General features: G+C 36.7%; 1 protein-coding gene across 2 annotated transcripts; it reads left to right on the plus strand.

Moving 5' to 3' along the window:
* Positions 1 to 1,378: 1,378 nt before the first annotated feature.
* Positions 1,379 to 21,509, plus strand: LOC136817516 (sodium-dependent neutral amino acid transporter B(0)AT3-like). 2 transcript variants are annotated; one of them, XM_067073842.1, is made up of 9 exons: positions 1,379 to 1,611; positions 5,111 to 5,296; positions 8,518 to 9,086; positions 9,555 to 9,665; positions 10,703 to 10,942; positions 11,606 to 11,804; positions 13,253 to 13,412; positions 14,669 to 14,834; positions 20,462 to 21,509. In XM_067073842.1, the coding sequence occupies exons 1-9, from the start codon at positions 1,554 to 1,556 to the stop codon at positions 20,786 to 20,788; spliced, it is 2,016 nt and encodes a 671-aa protein (XP_066929943.1). In that variant the 5' UTR covers positions 1,379 to 1,553; the 3' UTR covers positions 20,789 to 21,509. The 2 variants fall into 2 exon arrangements, with proteins under 2 accessions (XP_066929943.1, XP_066929944.1); XM_067073843.1 differs by lacking the exon at positions 1,379 to 1,611 and adding an exon at positions 3,913 to 4,043.
* The last annotated feature ends 1,445 nt before the right edge of the window (positions 21,510 to 22,954 follow it).

Below are 22,954 nucleotides of genomic sequence, written 5' to 3' on the forward strand. Positions count from 1 at the left end.
ATTTGAGAGTTTTGTACTTTTGAATGAACATTTGGAGCTAAAAGTACATTTCTGCCTCAAAGTTTAAATTCAAGTCTAACAAAGGAAGCAGTTTTTTCTGTTAACCAAATACAAAATGACTGTATTCTTTATAAAATTCTGTGAAACTCACCCTAGAGGGTATTCTTAGGGTATTCTTACGATTTGGTCAATTTTCACCCTGATATTCTTATAGAAGATATTCTTATAAAAAAAGCGTGTACTCTCTGTAGTTCAGATTCAATTGAATCTTTTGCCCGTTTGAGGTCGGATTAGAGAGAGTAATCTGTAAATCCCCCAAATTGTTTTAGTTCAATTGGCTAAGGATTGTGCGACATCATTTATAAACTATATATACATTTATAACCCCCCCCCCCAAAAAAAAAAAAAAAATTTCGTCCCTGGTGGAGAAAATACCCTTTAACGTTCAATGGAAAAAAAATTCAACTTCAAAACCATCCCGCTTGTTTTTTTGACCTGAGAACAATAGAATTCGATAAAAATCTTCATCCTTACTGTGGAAAGAAGTTTCACTTGGGCTTTGATCCATGGTCTGACAGATGGATTACATTTCACCAATTGATGTGGAAACTTTATAAACTGTCAGATTTGACTTTCGATGCTTATTACATAACTTTAGAACCATCATCCACGAAAAATTTTGCGGGGGGCCTCAGTCCCACGTAATTTTATATGCTGTGAAAAGCAAAGGGTTACTAGAGTTAGCTTTGTTTATAAAATTTAATAAAACATGTTTTTATAGGACAAATGAAAAATCCCCCGAATCTCAAACCGTTAAAAGTATTAAAGAATTGAAAAGAAGTCTGTTTATTTTCCAAGATTTAATTTTTCACTAATTTTTAAAATAACGCTGTGGAGGAGTTTTTATAATGCTTTAAAAGGTGTATTATTATTTCAATAACGCTCCACCACTTGGTCATTTGATGGTTGTATCCCAATTAAAGACAACTGTTTCTACAATATGTTAATAGCTTGAGCAAACCCGATATTATTTTGTGGAGCATATAAGCACAGTTAAAACGTTATTAGAAAGCACCACTTCATCCAAATTCTTTATTCGTCAGGCCTAAATCAGTAAAACGTTCAAGACTCAATATTTCATGCAACAAACTCAAAAATCTAATTCTTCCCAAACGCAGCAGATTTGCTACTTCAGCACTTTTTTTCAGTTTATCACAATAAAGGCCCCTAGACGTGGAATTTAGAAATCAGTGATTTATCTGTTTCTTATAATCATATTCCAGCTATTTGTAACCTTATTCATAAAGTTTGAGGGATATAAAATCTATGATAATATGCATACTATAAGCTTCTCAATTTTCAATGTAAATGGCAAATCGACTGAGAATCGACCCCATTTTGCGATATAGAGTTACAGTTTTGAATGACTGTTTACTTTAGGGTAATATTTATATCTTTGTGGTGAAAAAACTGTTAGAAGAGAGGACGGACAAGGAATTTGGCAAAAAAATCAGAGCCTTTTCAACAAGTTATAAGTATACTGTATCGACAACATGGTTGATCTGAAGTTTTGGAAAACAAGAAAAAGTCACAAGCCTTCGAGAGAGCAAGGTAGGATATTTGTCCTGGAATTAGCCTCTGTCTGTTCAGCCATGAACATATAAACGACTGGACATCCATCTCCTTTGTATTTTTGAAGATAACACTGATAGCTTCGTTGCCGCCTCGTTAAAATCGTCAAATGAAACAATAAATTTTGATGGTATATCTCTTGGGAATACCTTGCTAAAACGTCAAAACTTCGACAAAAGTCTCTGTTGTTCTACTATTCTCAAGTCTTTTATCTATATCATAGCAAAGATAACTGAGGCAAAATCATCGAAAGCTTGTCAAAATTCCGACTAATATTTCTAAATTTTGACTTAAAAGTGTCTAATAATTTTAGAGAGTGTCACATTCTAATTTCGATATTCTTATGACACAGTCACTCAACTTTGGCAAGCTATTTTTTTCAAGTCATAAAAAAAATTATTGGAGTGACAAAAGGGATTCAAAAGTATACACGCAGTTGAAATTCTGCATTTTAGAGTTGAAAATGTTGATAAAATATATTGCAAACTTGTGAACAATTTCGAAAATAATTTTTTTGTGCATTAGGAGTAATGTTCAAGCTCCATCAATCCTTTTACCTAGATAATTCAAATAAATAAAATTATGACGGAATATTGTCGGATTTTTCATACCAATTTTGAAATACAGGCGGCAACGAAGCTCGCTTCAAAGAGACAATAAAAGATAGATGTCCAGTCGTTTATATGTTCATGGTTCAGCACATGACGCATTTACATAGTGTCCCCCCCCCCTTTTAAAAGGGGGAGGGATTTTTTTTTCAGAAAATAGGAAAAAGGGGGGGGCAAAATGGTTTTCAAAAATCTAGGGGGGGTAATCAAAAGGGGGGGAGAAAAAATGGCCCCAAAAAGTCTAGGGGGGGAGAAAAAATCTGGGGACATTATTTTTTTTTTCTACTGTGGAAATCTTTCTGGTGTGGCCTATCGCTTTGTAAATAAATTGATTAGAAGTTATCTTTCACTAGCAGTTCATTTTTAACTTTTCATTTCACTCTGTGGAAACTTTTTTTTCAATTTTTCATTATATATATAACAGAGATAACGTGAATAGAAGCATCAAGAGCAAAAATTGAAAAAAAAAATTTCTAGGCGGGGGGGGAAATTTTTTTCTAAATCTCAGGGGGGGATTTAAAAGGGGGGGAGAGGGATTTTTTCCATTTTCTAGGGGGGGGGGACCAACCTACTAGGACACTATGATTTATTTTTTTCATACTTTGAGATTTCATACTTTTATGAAATGCAATTTATTTTCGAAAGTTGGTGGAATATTGCATACATTGGATAGAACGGGGAAAATTCGAGCATCCAAGTTGTCAAAAATAAATTCAATCCTTCTTTGGACATTGTGTATCTGAGAAGCTCAGTTGATCTCGGAAAAAGTTCGTTGTGATGCTCTATGTCCGCTTTTGAAGAAACAGCGCCTCGTCAATTTAAGTTAATTTTGGAAGAAACGGCACCTTGTGCACATTGTGAACAAACATTTGACTATTACTTTGTCATTGGGCCTTCATGCCGCTTCAACTTCTTGTTTACTCACTGTTCTAAAATTATCAACACTGACTTGTAATAATAAATCTAGTGATACCTCCTTAATCTAATTAACGTAATAACCCAGCTTGCGCAATTATAATACATCACATAAAGATTATCCCGTCTACTCGCTCTCCTTTTTGGGTGTTTAGTTATCTCAAGCTTTTCAGAGCTGATTGATTTGAGAGATGGTCAAAAGAAAACTATCAACATCAACATCATGCATATATTATTTAGGGGACTGAAAGTCTTTCTCCAGGGCCCACGCCATGAAATTGAAAGTGGGGCGGGCAATGAATATAGAGTCTAAGAAGGCGCAACCAAAATTTTTTATTTTTACAAAAAAGTGCTGCTCTCTAGTGAAATATATTTCCCCAACCCTGAGTATATTATAGTTTTAAAATATAGTCGTGCGATAGAAGACTGTTGATAACAGGAAAGCAAATAACCAGTAACTTTTGCACACCCTTTTCATAAAAGTCATTAAAGAAGACTTTCAATTTGTGGTTCGACCTCTCTTTACTTTGAACCTACAGAAAATCTTTATCTTTGGTCTTTTTTGAGCAATATGACAGAGAAGAGCCGGAGCCGCAGATTCTCTCGGTAAATAAAACATCCTTTACGATTGAACCATGGATGATTAGTATGTATGGAGGAGAGATGGAGAATTGCCATGATAGCTTTAACGAATTAATCGATAAGACATTACTACTACCTTTTTACAAAGCCAATAAAAGACAAATGAGATTTTGCAAAAATATATGTACTGTTTTAGTTACACATGCTTGCGCGAGGTTATGAGAGAATTTCTTTAATTTCATCCACTGCAGTTCCTCTTTGTTTTTATTGGCTGGTCAGCTTACAGTATGGGAAGAAAGTTGTCAGGTATTTTTCTATAAATTTGAAAACTCCTTTATGACACGATTTGTTATTAGAAACTTCAAAGTAGGACCAGGATGTTTAGCCAGATACGAAAAGTCTTCGGCAATGTTGATCATATTTTTACCGAGTTTGTTTGCAACTTAGTACACATAAAATTTTTATGCTTTTAGCTTAGAACCTTAGCTACAGGATCTTGGGGTTCGATTCTCAACTTGCGATGTGATTCACTCCAATTGATAAACCCTCGCCCTGGTAAGCATACCATGTGAGGGAATTAGATACTATAATTATTCTGATAAAATTTGTGTCAAAGTATGCCATACATTGTACATGCTCACACGTTCAAGTACTAACAAGAGCTTATAGTACTCCCTAGTTTGATCGAGTAACGTCTCCGCCACGCCATGATTCTGTTTTGTTGTCAAGGTTGTCTTGTAGGCGCTATGATTTCTCGATCCCAGGAAATTTCTCGGGATACTGTACCCAGCTGGCACACAGCGTTGTTTCGACGTTTTTCTAACGTTCACAACGTCCATATAACGTTAGAAAAACGCTGAAACAACGTTGTGTGCCAGCTGGGTAGGTTTCATACCAACAGCTCTGGTGTTGGTGTCTACTACACGTCTCTTCCTCCTTAAGTTGCATGCATCGCCCTGAAATAGTTTTTGTCATAATGGGATGCAAATCAGACTTCAAAAGCACTCCCGCTTAGAAAGTTTTGCTAATCAAGTCTTTGCTATGAGAACCTTTTTATTCAACTTTTGTCACCTTTAGATAAAAAAGAGCAAATTTATATGACCTTGTTTGTGTACCATAACATCCTTCCTTACAGCAATTTAAGTAAGATCGTATGATGACATTAACGAATCTCACCTCAAAAACTAAACTTGATAAAATATGGCCAACTTGCATCCCTTATATTACAAAACTGGTGGTAGTCAGTCTACCTCCTTTACACATCGACCAAAGAGCCCCCACAGAATTCCAGCACGAAAAGTGTTTTGTTATCTTTTACACAAAATTCACATCGAACTCTTCATATACAACAAATTTATTTTTCTATTTTGTAGAGAATGACGAGAAGGCGCCCTTAGATGCCGCCCTCAAAGATGAAGATTTGGATCGCATGTTGGACGAAGAAGAATCAAGAGAAGCGTGGGGAAACAAGGTCGAATTTCTCCTGGCTTCTGTTGGTTTAGCTGTTGGTGTAGGAAATGTGTGGCGGTTTCCATATCTTTGTCAAAAGAATGGTGGAGGTATTCAATTCTTAAACGAAACATAAGTTTCTGCTCAACTTTCAGTGAAAATTTTCTTATAGGAAATAGCTACAGAGGAATAGTTCATCAAATTAACTAAACATGCATGGATATAAAGTGTACTGGAGCCTTATCCGAGTGCTGGCCTAGCAGACGAATAAGACGCAGTGGGTGAGTGAGTCTAGACTACGAAAGGGGCGGGTTAAAGGAACCTAGGGGAGTAGAACCTAATCCTATTTGCAGACAGGAACGGGAGACTATGCAGTTACAATAAACTAATATTTAATAATGACAACGCTCTACAATCGTGCTACAAATATGAAAAGGATACTTACAAACCTATGTCCTGAGCAGGTCCGCCGCCGATCGTCGCCGAAACAACACTAAAGTTTAGGAGGGCTGGACAGCAATTGCTAAGTTGCTGCCCAGTGGAGCGTGGAAGGCGTAGTTGGGCGTTAGAAGGGCGCTAGATACGATCAGTAAAGGTATAGCCGAAGGAACTTTAGTACAAAAGTGTATAAATAAGAGAGACCAATGGAAGGTTTTCCTGAAATAGTCCTTGCCCCCCTGTTGAGGATATCGGACATCCAGGGGGTTCGATGCTATCTGAATATCCAGGATGTAGGACCTTATGAGATAGAGGATACCCAGCCAGGGGGGGGGGTATAGAACAAAATGCCTGGCTATCCAGGGGTACAAGACAAAAAGCTTGGATATCCAAGGGTTATAGGCACTGACCTTTATATATCCCTGGACCAAGCAATATCCGCCATCTTTGATTGGAGTTTTTTTGGAATTGGTACCCGAGAAGAAGCTATTGCAATGTTAAAAATTAACGTCTAACGTCGCTACATCATCAAAAGTATTCGAGGAAAAGTAGACCTAGCGCTCTCGATGCATTTACACAGCTATCGAGTAGTGCCGCCAATAGGGTACCACTTTTCAAAAAACTCCGATCAAAGATTTTGCTTGGCTGGGATTGAGAAGCTTGGTCCATGGTATATAGTGGTTATAGGACATGGTATCCTTATAGCCCGGAGGCCAATTATGGCTTTTTGATAGACTGGGTGGTGCTGATAAGTGGCCCAGTGTAATTTGGCTGACTTTTTGGCTTTGCTTGAGGTGGTAGCAACATGCCACTAGATCCAGTCCCTTTTTGGAGAAAAAAGAAAAAGAAAACTATTACCGATTAGGATCGATTTCCAAAGTTAGGAGGTGTTTTTGAGTTTTTATTATTGTCTCTTAAACTTTGATTGGATTTTAGAGTATATTTTATTTTTTTGTTGTTTTCATATAATTCTCGAAAACGAAAGTGAAAAAATTCAAGATGGTGAAATCCTCTTCAATCATGGTCGTAATATTTGAGAAAAAAGGGAAATCCACCGGGAAGTTTTGAAACCACAATCGATTTGTAAGTGCTCTAAAGTAGGTTGGAAGGGTAGAATTTTAACTCTGAGTTTTAACATGAGACTTAAGTCTTAGGACCTTAGGATGTGAGGATCCAAAAGTTCAAAAATGGTCCAATATGGCTCATAATATATACGATTAAATTTGAGAGATGGCCCAAAATCGACTTTCTCGCCCGAACTCCAAATTTCGAAAAACGAGAAAATAAGCTTAATTCTCAATAGATTTCGACCATGATTGTAGTTTACTTCACTGGATCCAGCGCCATCAAAATCATCAGAAATCAGAAGTAGACTTTAGTCTATGGTATCTTCAACCCTTCTATCTTCTTGGACATCCAAGGGGTCTTTATTTTTAAGCCAGACATCCAGGGGGCTGTGGAACTCAAAAATTGATATCCTCAAGGGGGAGAAGGTATCCGGAAAATTTCTGGAAGAGCCCATTTTCATGTTCTGTAGTTTGAAAAAATCCATCATCCCTCAACCTACTTATCCCACCTGAAAGTCCAAATTTCATTGTTGTTTTGTCACAAAACCCTTCATGCGAAGTGAGGATAAAACCATATGTTAGTTCGAGACAAGAATTAGTCTGTAACAGTTGTTTTTTTCCTGCAACCTGCCAAGGTTTTTTTTGTTAGTCTATTAAAGATGTGAAAAGAAAAACAGGGATATTAGTCTGAGACATAGGTGTTGTTAGGTGCCCAATCAACAGGGGGAGTTAGAAGATTTCTAGATTTTGAGAACCTGGGGACCTAATTGCTGAGGATGAAAATTATTAATATTCCCAAATAAGGTGAATTTAGACTGAAACTTGAATCAAGGGGATTTTTTCTTGGGAGAAAACTGAAAATATTTTCAAGATATATACCGAGATGATACACAGTTAAAGGGACACGATAGAAGGGATTTAGTCTGATATAGGGGTGCCAAGAAGACATGGATATTCGAAATTTTAATAAACGGGGGGGGCCTAATTGCCGGGGGGTTGGAAATTGTACTTCTGAAAACCCAAAAATAAGGTAAATATAGGCTAAAATCAGGCTTTTTGGAGCAAAATAAGGGGACTTCTTTTTGCCAACTGAAAATATTCTTAAAAATTAATAAACGGGGGGGTCCTAATAAGGTCCGGGGGGGTTGGAAAATTTTCGAAAAATTAACAAGCGGGGGGGGGGCCCGTTTCATCTGAGATGTAATGGTTTACATGAGACGGGTACATTTTAAAGGAGTGCTATATAGTAGTATGAGAAAGGGGTGATTCTTAGGAGAAACGTTATTGTGCTGAGACACGATTATTATTAATCGAAAGAAATCTGCAAACTTTCCAGATTTAACCCTAAAAGAAGTTTGATAAGTCGATTCTAATTCAGTCCCCTTTGATTCAACATTTTGTTGTGAGACTGGGATATTTTGAAAAATTATAATCAAAATTGCGCGAGAAAGGTTGTAAAATTTGTAAAATTAATAGGATTTTTATGTCATACTCAGGCTAAATGTTATGCTGAAACAGGATTAATATTAAAACGATAAACATTTGGGAGCCTGAGACAGAGATAAAAAGGTCTTTGAGCAATGTGTCCCCGTTTCATATCAGACACATATTTTCATATCAGGACAGTGTCTGCCTATTGTTATGTCATGCTAATATAAGCAAAAAAAATGTTTTCTTTTCCTCTTTCTGACCAATATTGCTCCACATCCGTATCAATCCAATGTAAAAAAGCTTATGAATTAAAATTGATGAGTAAGCAAATGATTTCACTCTTACTTAAAAACAAAACCTTTAATATACTCCTCTTTGTATTTTTACTTCTACAGGTGCATTTCTTATTCCCTATTTTACTATGATGGTATTACAAGGTTTCCCCTTGTTTATTATGGAGTTCGCCATGGGTCAACGTATGAAGCAATCAGCCGTGCGCTGTTGGAATAATGTTCATCCAGTATTTTTCGGTGTTGGTATTTCGTGCATGCTTGTCTCCTTTGCCATGTGTTCGTACTACATTGTTGTGATCACGTGGTGTTTGTACTATTTCTTTGTCTCGTTTACAAGTGATTTGCCATGGCAACGTCAATATTGCGGCAAATATAAAGAATATACGGCACTGCAGAATAATATTTCGAGCTACATTCAGAGTTTACGAGATAGCAATGCAACGATGGGTTTCATTTATAACGAAACCTTAAGAACTGATTCAGAGATTAAGAATTTCCCTGATTGTTGTGTTGTGGACCCGCCCCAATATTTTTGGTATCATAACGCCCTTCAAACATCTCCTTTGCTTGAACGAGCTGACCATATGAACTGGAAGATCTTCGGATGTCTAGCCGCTGGTTGGTTTGTGGTTTATCTTTGTGTTTTGAAAGGAGTCAAGTCTAGTGGAAAAGTAAGTCTGTGATGTTAAATTTTTTTAAATTAAAATTCAAGGGTCTCCTGCCAAAGGGTCGCATAATTCAATTTCTTTTTCATTTTTTCAACAATTTGTATTATCATAAAACAAAAGACCTTTTGAAGACTTTTAAGTCTTTGATAAGACACAATTATCATAAGGGCCTGGGGAGTCACTAAGGCAAGATGGGGTGCGGGAACGTGTCGCTGGTCAGGATTCCTTTTCTAGGATCTGAAAAAAATCCGACACGGTCGACTCTGGTCATTTCCACCACCTTTCAGATTGGGTTAAGAAGAAAACATGGAAGGAACCAAATTTTCAAGGGATCACGATTTTTGTTAACAGAACGCTAGAATCCTAAAATAGATGTCAAATCAGGGTAGTCGAAAAGGGGACGATAACTATAGGTTAATTTACCGACTAGTTACTTTTGACATTTTTTATATTCTTTCTTTCCTGTTATAGGCTGCATATTTCACGGCTACATTCCCATACGTTTTGTTATTTATCTTGTTCATTCGTGGAGTAACGTTGGAAGGTGCTGGAGATGGAATCAAAGAATTCTTTAGACCAAAAGTAAGACATATATATTATTGTAGGATAAAAAAGGATTTAGAGTCCATGTTTTTGTATGTGTTTTTATGTGTCTTTCTTTCGAAGTTGTATAGCGAAGTGAAATGGTGGGTCAACCCATACTATGTCAGGAGAATAGAGAAACACATCTCTGATACAAGAGTGTGGGTAGACTTTGTGGGTAGACATTGTGGTGCGATTGCATTCCTTTGCAAGCTTGAGAGTGCTTACCTTCTCTGTTCGAGAGCAATCATCAAGCACCATGATACCTGTGTGTCGCGTTCACAGGATTAAGCACGTCTGGAGAAGTGCTATGAATTCCTACTCGAAAGAGAAACGAGATTTGAAAGAAGTAGGACCCAATATTCTTGTAACCTGAAGATGTATTATCTTCGTGGCATCTTTCTTTCGTAATAGTTTCTATGGTACTGCCATACAGAACAGTTGAAGCACTTTAATTCAACGTTCTATCATTCGCTTTCGATAAAATTAAAAGTTATCCTCGAGCTCCTTAAAAAAAACTTTCAAAAACACCGTTCTACAATTCGAAATTGTAATCGTAATCAACGTTCTTTTATTCGATTAGCTCATTTTAAGTGCAAGTAAGATACACAATAAAACCTCCAATTAACGGACACTCTAAAAAAGCGGACACCTCTGATTAGCGGACAATTCTATTTTCCCCGGCCATTTCCTAGTCAAATCCTCACAAACTAGTTTCCAAAAGGCGGACACTCAATTAGCGGACAAAGTTTTTTTGCATGAAATAGCCAAAACCCTACATTTTCCTCTCTAATTAGCGGGCATCGTCGGTCACAGACTTTAAGAAATTATTAGAAAGGATTGATTTATCCAAACTTTTTATTTCTTAAACACTTCAAAGTTTAAGGGACCTCACTAAATTCTTGGATTACACGTTCCACTGTATTTGTAAGGGACGACACTGCTAAATAACCTAAGGGTCGATTACCAAAATTTTTAATATCAATCAAAGATTTTTGTATATTTTTATCCCTTTTTATTTATATCTTCACCAATAGATGTCAGAGATTTGGAAATTCCAAGCTTGGATGGACGCTGCTACTCAAATCTTCTATAGTTTAAGTATTGGATTCGGAGCATTAATTGCATTTTCAAGTTACATGCCGCGAAAAAATAATTGTGTCAATGATGCATTAATTGTTGTGCTGATTAATTGCGGTACATCACTTTTCGCTGGCATTGTCACCTTCTCATTTCTCGGTTACCGGCAACATAAAACTGGCATCGAAATTGAAAAGGTTTGAAATTATAATTCAAACTCGAACCCAGTCTTTTAATTCGTTTTTTTTATGATTCTGATAGTGCTCGTGACTGTGTCACGTATAGATGGCTCAGGGTACGGTATTGATTATATTCTATCGAAACTTCTAAATCATCGCAAGGTTAATCATGAAGATATCTATGTCGTGCGGGTTCTATGGCGTATGGTTTTTTGTGAGCTTTTTGCGAAGTTACGGGCTAAAAGGTCGAAAATCTTTGATGTGAAATTACCTAAGCTCACGCCACAAATTTTGATCAGAAAATAAAAATGTCATGCTGAATCGATTCGATCCTAAAACAAGTCTTGAAACGTACAAAATCATAAGCTGCTAAAGAAAATCTTGAATATTGGTTACCTTGGCTTTAGATCTATGAACATGATTTTTTATAAAACAAAAAATCTCAGGGCCTTGTATTTAGTCTTGATGGTGTAGTCGGCTTTTTAAGGGGGCTGGAAACGAATTTAAAAGGAAATGACATCAAAATTCTTTGTTTTATGAGAATGTCAATGCAATAATAACTTTTCGACGTCGTTCTTCCTGGTAAACTTGAACCTAGTCTCCCTACCTACACTCCTCACGTTTTAAAGGTTGCATAGGTGTTTTGTTAAAAATTAAATTGACAGTTTTCTCCTCATTTAGATTGGTACTGGTCCTGGTTTAGCTTTCATCACATACTGTGAAGCATTCTTATTGATGGAAGTATCGCCCTTATGGTCTATACTTTTCTTCATGATGTTGGTTCTTTTGGGTATCGATTCTGAATTTGGGACACTGGAAGGAGCTGTGGCACCTTTGTATGATTTGGGATGGGTTACCATGCGGAAAGAGTATTTCATGGGTAAGTGCATAAATAATCACACAACAATATTATAAGAACTCGAGACAAAAACTCAGAACAAGTTTAAGGACAATCTGAGTCTCCTATTTCATGAAATGAGTATGGTAATTATTCAACAAAAGTTTCCTCGAACCATGATAATTTCTAGTGTCCTTCATTGAAATTACATCATCTAAATCCTACACTTACTTGTATTACTAGTGTTAACAACCGGGAGGCACTCGATTTGAAAACGACCGTATGCGTGGACAAAAAATTGAGCAGAAAAATCAACCCTTATGATGCTTTTTTTTCGAAAACTTCCTCTTTTATGAGGCAAATATCGAGGCAAATATAGTCGGTTTTAGCCCAAAAATTTGAGCCGGCATTTGCACAATTACTTCACCGCTGTGCAACCTTTCGTAAGATATAGTGTTTTTTATTGAAACATAAGATAACTCATACCATACGCGAAAGACTGGTCCTGCGAAATATATTTCGCCGCTGCACCGAAGCAACGAAGCCATGAAGGCTGTTTTTGACATGAACAACTCCTACTGCTACAATACGCAAAATACCACGCGTAGCGCCGAAATTCACCGATTTCCCGATTAAATCCAAATTAAATGTGCAAATTGCCACTGTGCACATTATTTACATTTTAAGGGCTCTGGTCATAGTGAAAAATCAATCTTCAGAATTTGAAGATAAAACCTTATGTTTTCGCTTCTTTGACATGTTTAAGAACAAACTACTTTTGAAAAAATAAATTTAAGTAATTAAATCATGAGTAATTAAGGAATAAGTGTGGCATGGACCTTGATAAAACGTCATAACGACGGCTATTTATATACTTTTCACAAAAAAGCCTAATCTCCTTGGGGAAATCATTTTATTGTTTCAAACTTTTTTTAAGTTAATGACAAATAATTTCTTTATTTAGATTTTTTCCGAAAATTTTTTTTTTGGCTACACCCAAAGTTATAGCTGTTTTCGTATGGAAATTTAGTGGAGAAAATTGCCAAAAAACTGCAAAACTGAGGTTTTTTGGAGATTTTAAAGGAAAGATACTTCCACAAAAATTTTCCGAAATTGTGTTTTTAGATACTAAATAGATACATAACCTGAACCAAAAAAAATTCCAAAATGTTTGATTTTTACCGAGATTAGGGCTTTGAAAGGTGAAATACTCTTCTTCGAAAAACTCTTCGTTTTCTTCTTCATTTATTTTTTCATTTCAATCTTTCGATTTTTAAATTCTAAAAAGTTTTAACAAGACATATAAAAAAAATTATACATTAATCTTTTTAAAATGCAGAAATTGCCATTTAAGTTGGTGTAAAATCGAAAAATTGGATATGTCCAGAGCCCTTAAAGCGTGGTCAGGTCACTTTCCTTGAATGCCCTCGGCAATCAACACAAGGTTCAAGACAAAATGCAATCAGCCATTAATTTTCTTCGTATTCCAGCAATCATCGGTGGAGTTTTCGTTGTCTTGGAGATGATCTTTTGTCTTGGAAACGGCTATTATTTGTTTCAAATTTTCGATGATTACTCAGTTCCAGTCCCTTTGTTGATTATCGCATTGTTTCAAGTCGTTGCACTGGGATGGGTTTATGGTACTGATAGGTAAGATATGATTACTTTGTTTTGTATACTGCTTTTTCGATCTTTTTCCCCGGATAAAAGAGGTCTTCTCTAGAGGTGACATTTGGTGATAGATATGGCTTGGTTCTACCTGTCACCAGTGAATGTACCTTCTCCCAGATTGGGCACCACATCACATCCTTGTACAATCTTGTTGGGGGTATGTCAGGCGTTCTTTCTGGTGACGTTGCTAACATCAATGAGCACTCATGAGAGCATTTGTTCTCCCCTACTTATCCCAGTAATGACGCCGATGCGTCTTGCCACGGTTTTATCGCGATTAACGTTGTCTAATAAGTGTAATGATTTACCTAAGTACTAGAAAAGTCATTTATCCCAGGATAAATTCTTCTAAAACTAAGTCTGTCTGTCTGTCTGTCTGTCTGTCTGTCTGTCTGTCTGTCTGTCTGTCTGTCTGTCTGTCTGTCTGTCTGTCTGTCTGTCTGTCTGTCTGTCTGTCTGTCTGTCTGTCTGTCTGTCTGTCTGTCTGTCTGTCTGTCTGTCTGTCTGTCTGTCTGTCTGTCTGTCTGTCTGTCTGTCTGTCTGTCTGTCTGTCTGTCTGTCTGTCTGTCTGTCTGTCTGTCTGTCTGTCTGTCTGTCTGTCTGTCTGTCTGTCTGTCTGTCTGTCTGTCTGTCTGTCTGTCTGTCTGTCTGTCTGTCTGTCTGTCTGTCTGTCTGTCTGTCTGTCTGTCTGTCTGTCTGTCTGTCTGTCTGTCTGTCTGTCTGTCTGTCTGTCTGTCTGTCTGTCTGTCTGTCTGTCTGTCTGTCTGTCTGTCTGTCTGTCTGTCTGTCTGTCTGTCTGTCTGTCTGTCTGTCTGTCTGTCTGTCTGTCTGTCTGTCTGTCTGTCTGTCTGTCTGTCTGTCCTGTCTGTCTGGTCTGTCTGTCTGTCTGTCTGTCCCTGTCTGTCTGTCTGTCTGTCTGTCTGTCTGTCTGTCTGTCTGTCTGTCTGTCTGTCTGTCTGTCTGTCTGAAGCCATGACACATATTTGATCTAAGGGGGGGGGGGGGTGGTTTTTAGTTCAGTTTTGGAAGAACTTGCGGTTTAATAGTAATAATCGTCTTCTCATTGGGTTTAATATTTAGTTTATTTCCAGACAGGGGCCGTGGTTTGGGTCTAAAGTCATTTTGACCTATGAGTTACGTTAACTACGGTGGCAGTTGTCATTATTCTTACTGGTATTGGGTTGTATGTGTTTATTGACTATACCTAGCAAATATCTTGTACCTGTTTTTTACAGGATTTCAAACGACATTGAATACATGACAGGAAAGCGACCCCACATATTTTGGCGAATCTGTTGGAAATACATATCACCTTTGATTCTTATTGTTGTCTTCTTTGGTTACATTGTGAGCATGATCAGTGAAACTCCCACCTATCGTGCTTATGTTGGCTGTGAACAGGTATGTTATGCAGAATTTTAAGATTTATAGGGCCTTGATATAGTGGCTTTGAAGTCGCCGCCATGTTTGGCACCGACGGTGGAATGATTTGAACTTAGGCCTTTCTAGACTGTATTTTCTAGACTGCATTTTCTAGACAGGTTTGTTATTTGTTTAAGCATTTAAATTGGATACCCTAGCATCACTTTATGATCACTAGGGTCTTGGTGTATATTGACTGAGTGGGCGTCGCCATGTTTGGCACCAACATTAGAATGATTTTGAACTTTGACCTTTCTAGACTGCCAAAAATAAGTTTTCAGGGCTTTGAAGCAAAATTTAATCAGCAGGTTTATCTGAGGAAATGAGACAGAGCTTTAGTTTTGCTTTGAAACAAAGAATTTATCAATCTTGTAACGCTACAACCGATACACCCAAATACACTAAAAGCTGTTTCAAATTAACAACACTACTTTGTAAATACCCCCCTTTATACATTACTAACTAGCCAGTAGTATACTGATGCGAAATCAGGAATTTTTTAAAAAGACAGGATATGGCTATATACTGTCTCTGCATCGATGATTTTCGAAAGCCTGAATTCCCTCAACGGTCCTTCTTGAGGAAGGGGTACGATAGGTTTATGCCACGTTCATTTTTGACTGAATACCGCCATTAGGGACCTAGAAGCGACGCAACCCTTTCACCATTTGATAGCACCTATAGAGGCGGTTCAATCGGGCATAGATAATCGTGGTTGTCAATTTCCTTTAATGGTCCCCAACCTTTGTCTATAATCTTCATAAAACTTTGTTGTCTAATATGACATAGCAGCCGTCAATTTTGAAAATCATGGATGGGCTAACCGGAACAAGGGTGTGTCGTTGAGGTTCGGTAAAATTCACTAGAAGTGGAACTCATTCGAAAAGAAGGGGACCCTGAATGGAACTGAGTTCCAGAAGCAAATAAAACTTTATATTTAGGTTTCAGATAGAGTAACTGCTCCATGAATTTTGAGTTTAACTCTAGATTTAAATTTAAAATGCACTTATTTTATGGTAGTGAAAAGCTATGAAAGTTGTAGCCCTGCCACTATTTTCATTAATGGTTGGCACAATCTTTTGGTTTTAAGTCCACACATGTTTACTCTTTAGAAAGTTTTTTCTATCAATATGTATACAGTAGAGAACGACAACCTGACGTTTTGTAAAATTACCTAAGCTGTTGGTTTCCTGTCTTGGTGACAGATATCTGTTTAGAAGACTGTTGTGTTAGGTGCCCTATGTCATTTACATTTACACGTTTTTTACTATTAAGAACGTAAGGCTTCAAATGGCCAAAATGTTGAGCACCCCTCTATCACAGCCCAATTGGGACCCGAGCCCCACTGAAAAATTGGGCAAAAATTACATTCCCGGTGGAAAAATACCCTGGAATTTCAGCCCCACCGGGAAATTGACTTTGATGTCATCCCAGTTCGAAATTCAATGTTTAAAAATTGCACTCCTAAACCATCCCCACTGAATTTTTTAATCTTGGATCAATAGAACTTTTATCGCCATCGGGATTTCAATAGGAATTTTTATCCCCACCGGTGAAATAAGTTCCACTGGGGCTGTGAGACAGGTGTTGTTAAGAACAAGTTAAGAACATTTTAAGGCATTGCGGACTCTAAAACACCCAATTTTTTAGGAAAATTGGCAAAAATTTACACACAAAATGTTGAAAATAAGAACAATTAAACAAGACGTCTAGCTGCAGATGTACCCTGGCTTATCTTTTGTATGGTTTTTGTCTTTCGTTCATTTCTTACCCCTTACCCTAATAATTTCTGTGACGTGATCTTGCAGCCCAGCATTTTTTGTAAAAGCTATTTAACATCAAGGAATTGGAGACAAGTCCCAGTGCAAGAGTATAAGTACTCACATAAAGGACATTACGGACTCTTTTATCCTCTATACACCCCTGTCTCTGTTTCAGGATTTGAGAAATCCGAAATTCAATAAAATTAAATTCTCAAGCAATTGATTAAATACGGTGACCATTTTTGATATGGATTATTTATATATGAGTTTTATATAAGCTATCCGTGTCAAGGATGGGTTCATCTTAGCAAAAAAAGGATTATAGGGCTGAGTTATTCGTCCAGTGGGGTGGATTTTTGGGAATATACCCTTACTGGTGTGACCAGATTTAACATAGATTGAGTCTGGTGTTACTTTTACATCAAGCTGAAAATAAAGTTAAGGGATCCTTTAAAAATCTTTTGCAAAATCAAAACTAACATATCAATAAAGATAACACGACGTGTAAACATTGAATTGGCGAGCAGTTTATCTTCAAGAGATGAAGAGATGGAGAGAGACCGATTTGATGACAAAAACATAAAAGATAAAATGGAGGATGATTTATTTTGAAGGACAACATGGTGTGGATTGAGTGGATCACGAAAATTGATTTTATGTACCTTGTGCAAAAAATGCTATTTTCTTTCTTTAGCTGATAGATTGATTGATCGTGGTCAGACAAAGATCACTTCAAACGTTGACAATCAAAACAGCAAGGGGGAGTAGTTCATATTATACAGTCTCGTTGCACAAGTTTGAAGTAGATATGAGATAATTTACGTCCATCTATAGGGACTAGTGAACCATAGTTGGTAAATTATCGAACCTATTATGCGGGGCTCATTACACAAGTTTTAAGCTGATATGAGAACAAATTAAGGATGATTTCCCAAGATCTTTTCCTCGACTTTTTTTAAACGACTGATACTTTAATCACGAAAATCCATACCTTGGTGGCTCTTTTTACCAGTCCTTATTGATGATATTCGGAGCTATGTGAAAAGGGTAAAATTGTCCATTTTCGCCAAGATATGCCATTATTTTAGGGTCCTATTTTCTCATTTGAATTCGACCAAAAGTATAAAATGATTCTCTACATGCAAACTTCAAGTAATTTAGTTTATAACAAAAATGATATATTACTTCGATTTTTAGGCAATATTTCCAGAAGTACAAGCGCGCTTACGGCCTATTCGGTGTTAATACCTGAAATAAGACAAGGATTCAGGTCATTGTAAAAGTGCCCTCGTTCATAAAAACAGGTTTAAGACTCTCATTGGCTAAGGAGCACTACATAAAAAATAATAAATCACTTCTGTGACCTAGAGCATCTTTTCGGGATTTTGTTTGTCAACATCGGAGTTCTTTATAATGTGGATTTAATCTTCAATAGTACCTACGTTTGTGTGCAAATACTCAACAGATCAATCTTGAATATGGAAGAGCGAAGCGTGAAAGAAAGTAATGTGTTGTTGCTGATTATTTCTTTGGCTCTTGCTCATGCTAAAAATTTCATCTAGAGAATGTCAGTTATAACGACCCTAAAACTCAGTCAAATCTCTCGCCACAAAGACAGTAGTTTAATAGTAGTAGGCTTTACAAAGTGTTTAATGAATAATTAATGTCAACTATTTCCCCCCGGCTTGTTTACTGCGCCCGGATCCCAAACAGGGCCTCAAAATGTCAGTAGAGGTTTTTTCCATACGAAAGATGTTTTTGGTTGCGTGCCTTTAGACTAATAATTGACTTATCACTTAATTCAGGGTAGACCCCTTGCCGTCTACGGAATGCGCAGTAAAACCTACGCACCAAACAGTTTAATTTATTTTATTAATCCGTCAAACGTAGATAAAAATTCTTTTTGGTTACAATTTTGTGAGAAAACGCAAAATATTTGAATTATTTTTTCATCAATCTGAAAGATATTCTTAGTTCTATCATTATTGTAATCTGTGTAAACGTCTGTTAAAATTCTTTCCCATTTATGACATCATGTTTCTAAACAAATATTTTCGCTTATCACAAGGGGGGGGGGGTTTCAGGGGGTACCCGATTCCGTAATTCCGCCAATTTTTTCTCCAATTTCCGTCACACCGTCTTATATTGAACCAAAATTCCGTCACCGAAAATTCCTTTGAAATTCAATATTTTTGTCGAAAATTCCGCAAATTTTGAAAATCTTTTACCAATTCCGAAATTCCGCAAATTTTTTTGCTAAATTCCGTTTTTCCGCAAATCTTTTTGCTAAATTCCGTTTTTCCGCACTAAAATTGTCTAATTTTCCGTCTCCGTCAGAGAACCCAATTTCCGTAATTCCGTCTAAATTTTCGCCAAATTCCGCCACTCCGTCCGAAAAAAGGGCCGATTCCGCTCCTCCGCCAACCATGAAACCCCCCCCACAAGGAAACATCCAAATAAGGTTACAGTCGTTGATATGACGAATAGCCGACAAATTTACTTACTTCGGTTATGTAAACAGCGAATTTAGTCTTATTTGGGATTAGATTCCCACACCTTGACATGGGTAAATATCTTGTTTTACCCAGGGTCAAGTTCTGCAAAATTTACTACAGTATAACGTCCCCTTCTCACAGACACCCACTGCTGGGGCCACTTCCAACTGGAACTAAAATATCGTCCCCGGTGGAAAATTATCCTCTAATTTTTGTCCCCACTGAAAATAATCAAATGAACCAATCCTCGCTACAAAAAATTTAATTTTATTTCCATCCCCGCTGAATTTTCGGACTTAAAAACAAAAGAATTGAAATCCCCAGCCATGAAAGATATGGAAATATCGACCCCCATCCAGTTCCTGTCTGTGGTTTTTAACCCGTTTTTACCCCCACTGGTAGAAAAAATCCTACCGGGTCTGTGAGAAGGGGGTGTAGTATATGCAGCAATTTGTCCAATATTTATAGATTAATTGATTTTCAATTTGCATTGAGCACCAGACCTTTACTGTGCGTCCTAATAGTAGAACCTAGTGATTCCGCAGCGTTTGTTCATTAGGGCTCATTTTACGATAACAGAGGTGAACGGGGAAATGTATGTGCTAGGTATAGTCTGTCAGGAATAAATACTTGTCAGAGAACGGTCTGGCAGGGGAAATTGTTTAGTCAAGAAGTGTATGAAGTTCGTCAAGAAATTATCAAAAACTTTCAAAATTTAGTCTCTGTACGTGCTGATTTGGTTAAGACATATATGAAACCTCTCAGACCCAATACCCTTAAATATCATTACTCAAAATGATTCATGGAAGAGGTCAGACTATACTAAGAAGTATCAATTTGTCATGTATACCATTTTATACCAAGAAAGGAAAAATTAGAAATAGAAACACTCAACTAACTTGATGTTGTAAACTGATGACGTCATGAGGAGGCTCGGATTCCTACGCTACGATAATCTGATATTTCGAAACATGACTTTGCCTCTCTTGTAACGTTGTTTATTTACTTTTTTTGCACAGCATTATTTGTTAAGTATTTCCTCATACCCTAGTGCTTATCTATACTTTTCAGTGACCTATATTAATTTCCTCAAAAGATGAATATTTGATTCTTATATTCAATGGTTACAGAAATAATACTTTTTTTTATTTCTTAAAATCAAGGTTTCCTACTGCATTCCTCTCAAAATAAGCCCCAGTGGAACTGGAGCCATTATTTTTCCCTATTCCTTTGCAAAGACATATGATCCATTAGAAGAGTGAAGTGTTCAAGTCAGTTTCCAATGAAAACACCGTAAACTCTCTAGAATACGTTGTTCATAATCCGAATATCATTTCTCTATTTTCAGGATCCTTTCAATCCAGAGATTAGTGAAGGCAGTGAACATTGGTGGAAGAAATTCAAATATCCATGGTGGGCACAACTTTTTGCTGCCATCCTCGTTCTCATCTCTGTCCTCCCCATACCTTATTACTTCATCAAGAATTGGCCTAAAGGTGGATTCACAAAGATTAAAGAAGCATTATCTAATCCAGCTATTTACTATCCTGATCCATCTTGGAAAGAACCTGAACGGCGATTAGGTCATAAAGAAATGGAGAAACTTATTCGGGATGAAGATCGTGAATTATTGAGAAAATCTCTTGAAGCTGGTAAACAGAAAGTCGCTGTTTAGTTAGTATCCATGACAACAACCAGCATTATGTTTATCATTTTACTCTTGGGACATAGGTTTATAACTGGTGTACCTAGTTCGTAAGCGAATATGCATGTGAAAGATTTTGCGTATTTCAAAGATTATCAAAAACAAAATTTTAAAGACACTATTATACAAACCAGCCGATTTTTTAAACTTAATGAAAGTTATTGCCAAGTATATCAAACAGGTTTAGCTGGAACAATAATTTCAAGATGATATTTTTTCTGTCAAAACATACTTACTCAAGTATAGGGTCGTATCGGAAACTTCAGTTTGACTAGCTGACGACTTTTGCACACTGCACTTGCAATCGTCTCAGAATCTTTTTATACAAAAGCGTTTATATATCTTTTTAAATGTACACCCCTTGATTATGTCTTATCAGTCACATTAATAGACGTACAATAAAAGAATATGTTTAATTAGACGCCATCTTGTTTTAATTAGTACTTGCTGGCAAAACCAATACATGGCTTTGGGCTGCAAGAGTAGTCATGACAGTTGTGTTTTTAAGCTAGGTTCAATGAACGTCTCTGTCACCCTCGGTAACCATAGAAACATTGTATAATCTATATACTGGTTATTGACTATAGTTATATTATATGTGTAAGGCATCAAGGCTGTATTATATCATATAGGTATACCTCTTGTAGTGATGTTCTGTAATTATAAAATACCTTAACTGATTATCAGATGATTTATCTTATGAGTTTCTTTATTATTATAAGCCTTCTTATCTAGTCGCATTGGTACCAGAATTAACGGGAATGCTAATGCATGACAAGTATTTATGTGACCTAGAAAAAAAACTTTAAAACCCTATGCTGAAAATACTGTTGAAGACATTAAGATGAGTTAGTATCCCTTTCTTTAAACACTTTCCTACTCACGCAGCCAGAGACCAATCCAAAAATTGGTATAAAAAAACACATCCCCTGAATTTTCTTGCCTATTGATACTGAACTTCAAGGAAGAGACTGAAATCTTGAGAATTCTCATTTAAGCTTTACGATATATGTTAATCATATAATCTTAAAATCACCACCCATTAAAAACAGCAGACAATTTTCAAATCCTCTTGGAATTTGACTTCTTTTTTGTATCCCCATTAGTAAAAATTTGCTGTCACGAAATGAGGTCTGCTCACACTAAAAACAGCATAGTGGTTGGAGATCACAGATATCTTACAGGACACGCTAACACAAGCTACTCTGTCCCAGGCTAAAACAAAATAATGCACTATATCTTTATAAGCAGACCACAGCTTAGTGTTAGCGATTCGACCAATCAAAATCTATCCCTCGCCTCCTCATTTCCTGCCATGCCAGTTGTTTGTTCATATTGAGCAAATTACGTGTGCCGAACAGTGGTCTACTCTGTCAAGATGGTGCATTATTTAGTTGCAACTGACGTGACTTGAAAAAGTAGTACTCTATCTAGCGTTTTATTTGAGATGTCAAAAATCCCTTTTGCGTCAAGGGGATCACTAATTGGCATATCTGTCATTGAAAGTAAAGGCTTTTGAAGATCCTCAGTATTTCCTCAATAAGGGAGCAATTCTCCCCAGTTTGTTTAGTTTTAGAGATTTACATTTGTCAGTTATATTTTCTTATTCGTCATCGACAGATCGTAGTTGAAAACCCGCAACTTTCTGCTATTGAAATGAGTGTTATTGAGACGTACTTTGGATGTCCTTTTCTAAGCAACCATTCTGTGGACTCTCATAGAAAAAAATCTTTATAAGCAGCATTTTTCTTCAAAGCAGATTCTATAACCTTAGGCTAGCCTTAAACACATAAATTTTAGCTTCAAGATATAAATCTAAAATCTTATTCTTCGTACCTTGGTTTTACTGAGCTTTTAACTTTCATCTCTCGAGACAGCATCTTCAAAAATCAACTAACATAGGCTATGGTGAAGGGTTGGTGAGCATTTCTGTTCCAATAAAAAATGTAATCATCAAAATATGTTTTTTGATCGGTCTATACGGAACTAATGTTTTGATTTGACACAAACAAAGATAGTTTTCGAACTATCTGAACTATTTGCTCAACATTTTTGCACTCAGACCACTATATTTTTACTATCCCATAATCACAACATTTTTAGCCTAAGCCTTCTACTTTATTTGGGAACACAGTC

This window comes from Clytia hemisphaerica, unplaced genomic scaffold (assembly GCF_902728285.1).
Source record: "Clytia hemisphaerica strain Z4C2 unplaced genomic scaffold, Clytia hemisphaerica genome assembly, whole genome shotgun sequence".
Lineage (NCBI taxonomy): Eukaryota > Metazoa > Cnidaria > Hydrozoa > Leptothecata > Clytiidae > Clytia > Clytia hemisphaerica.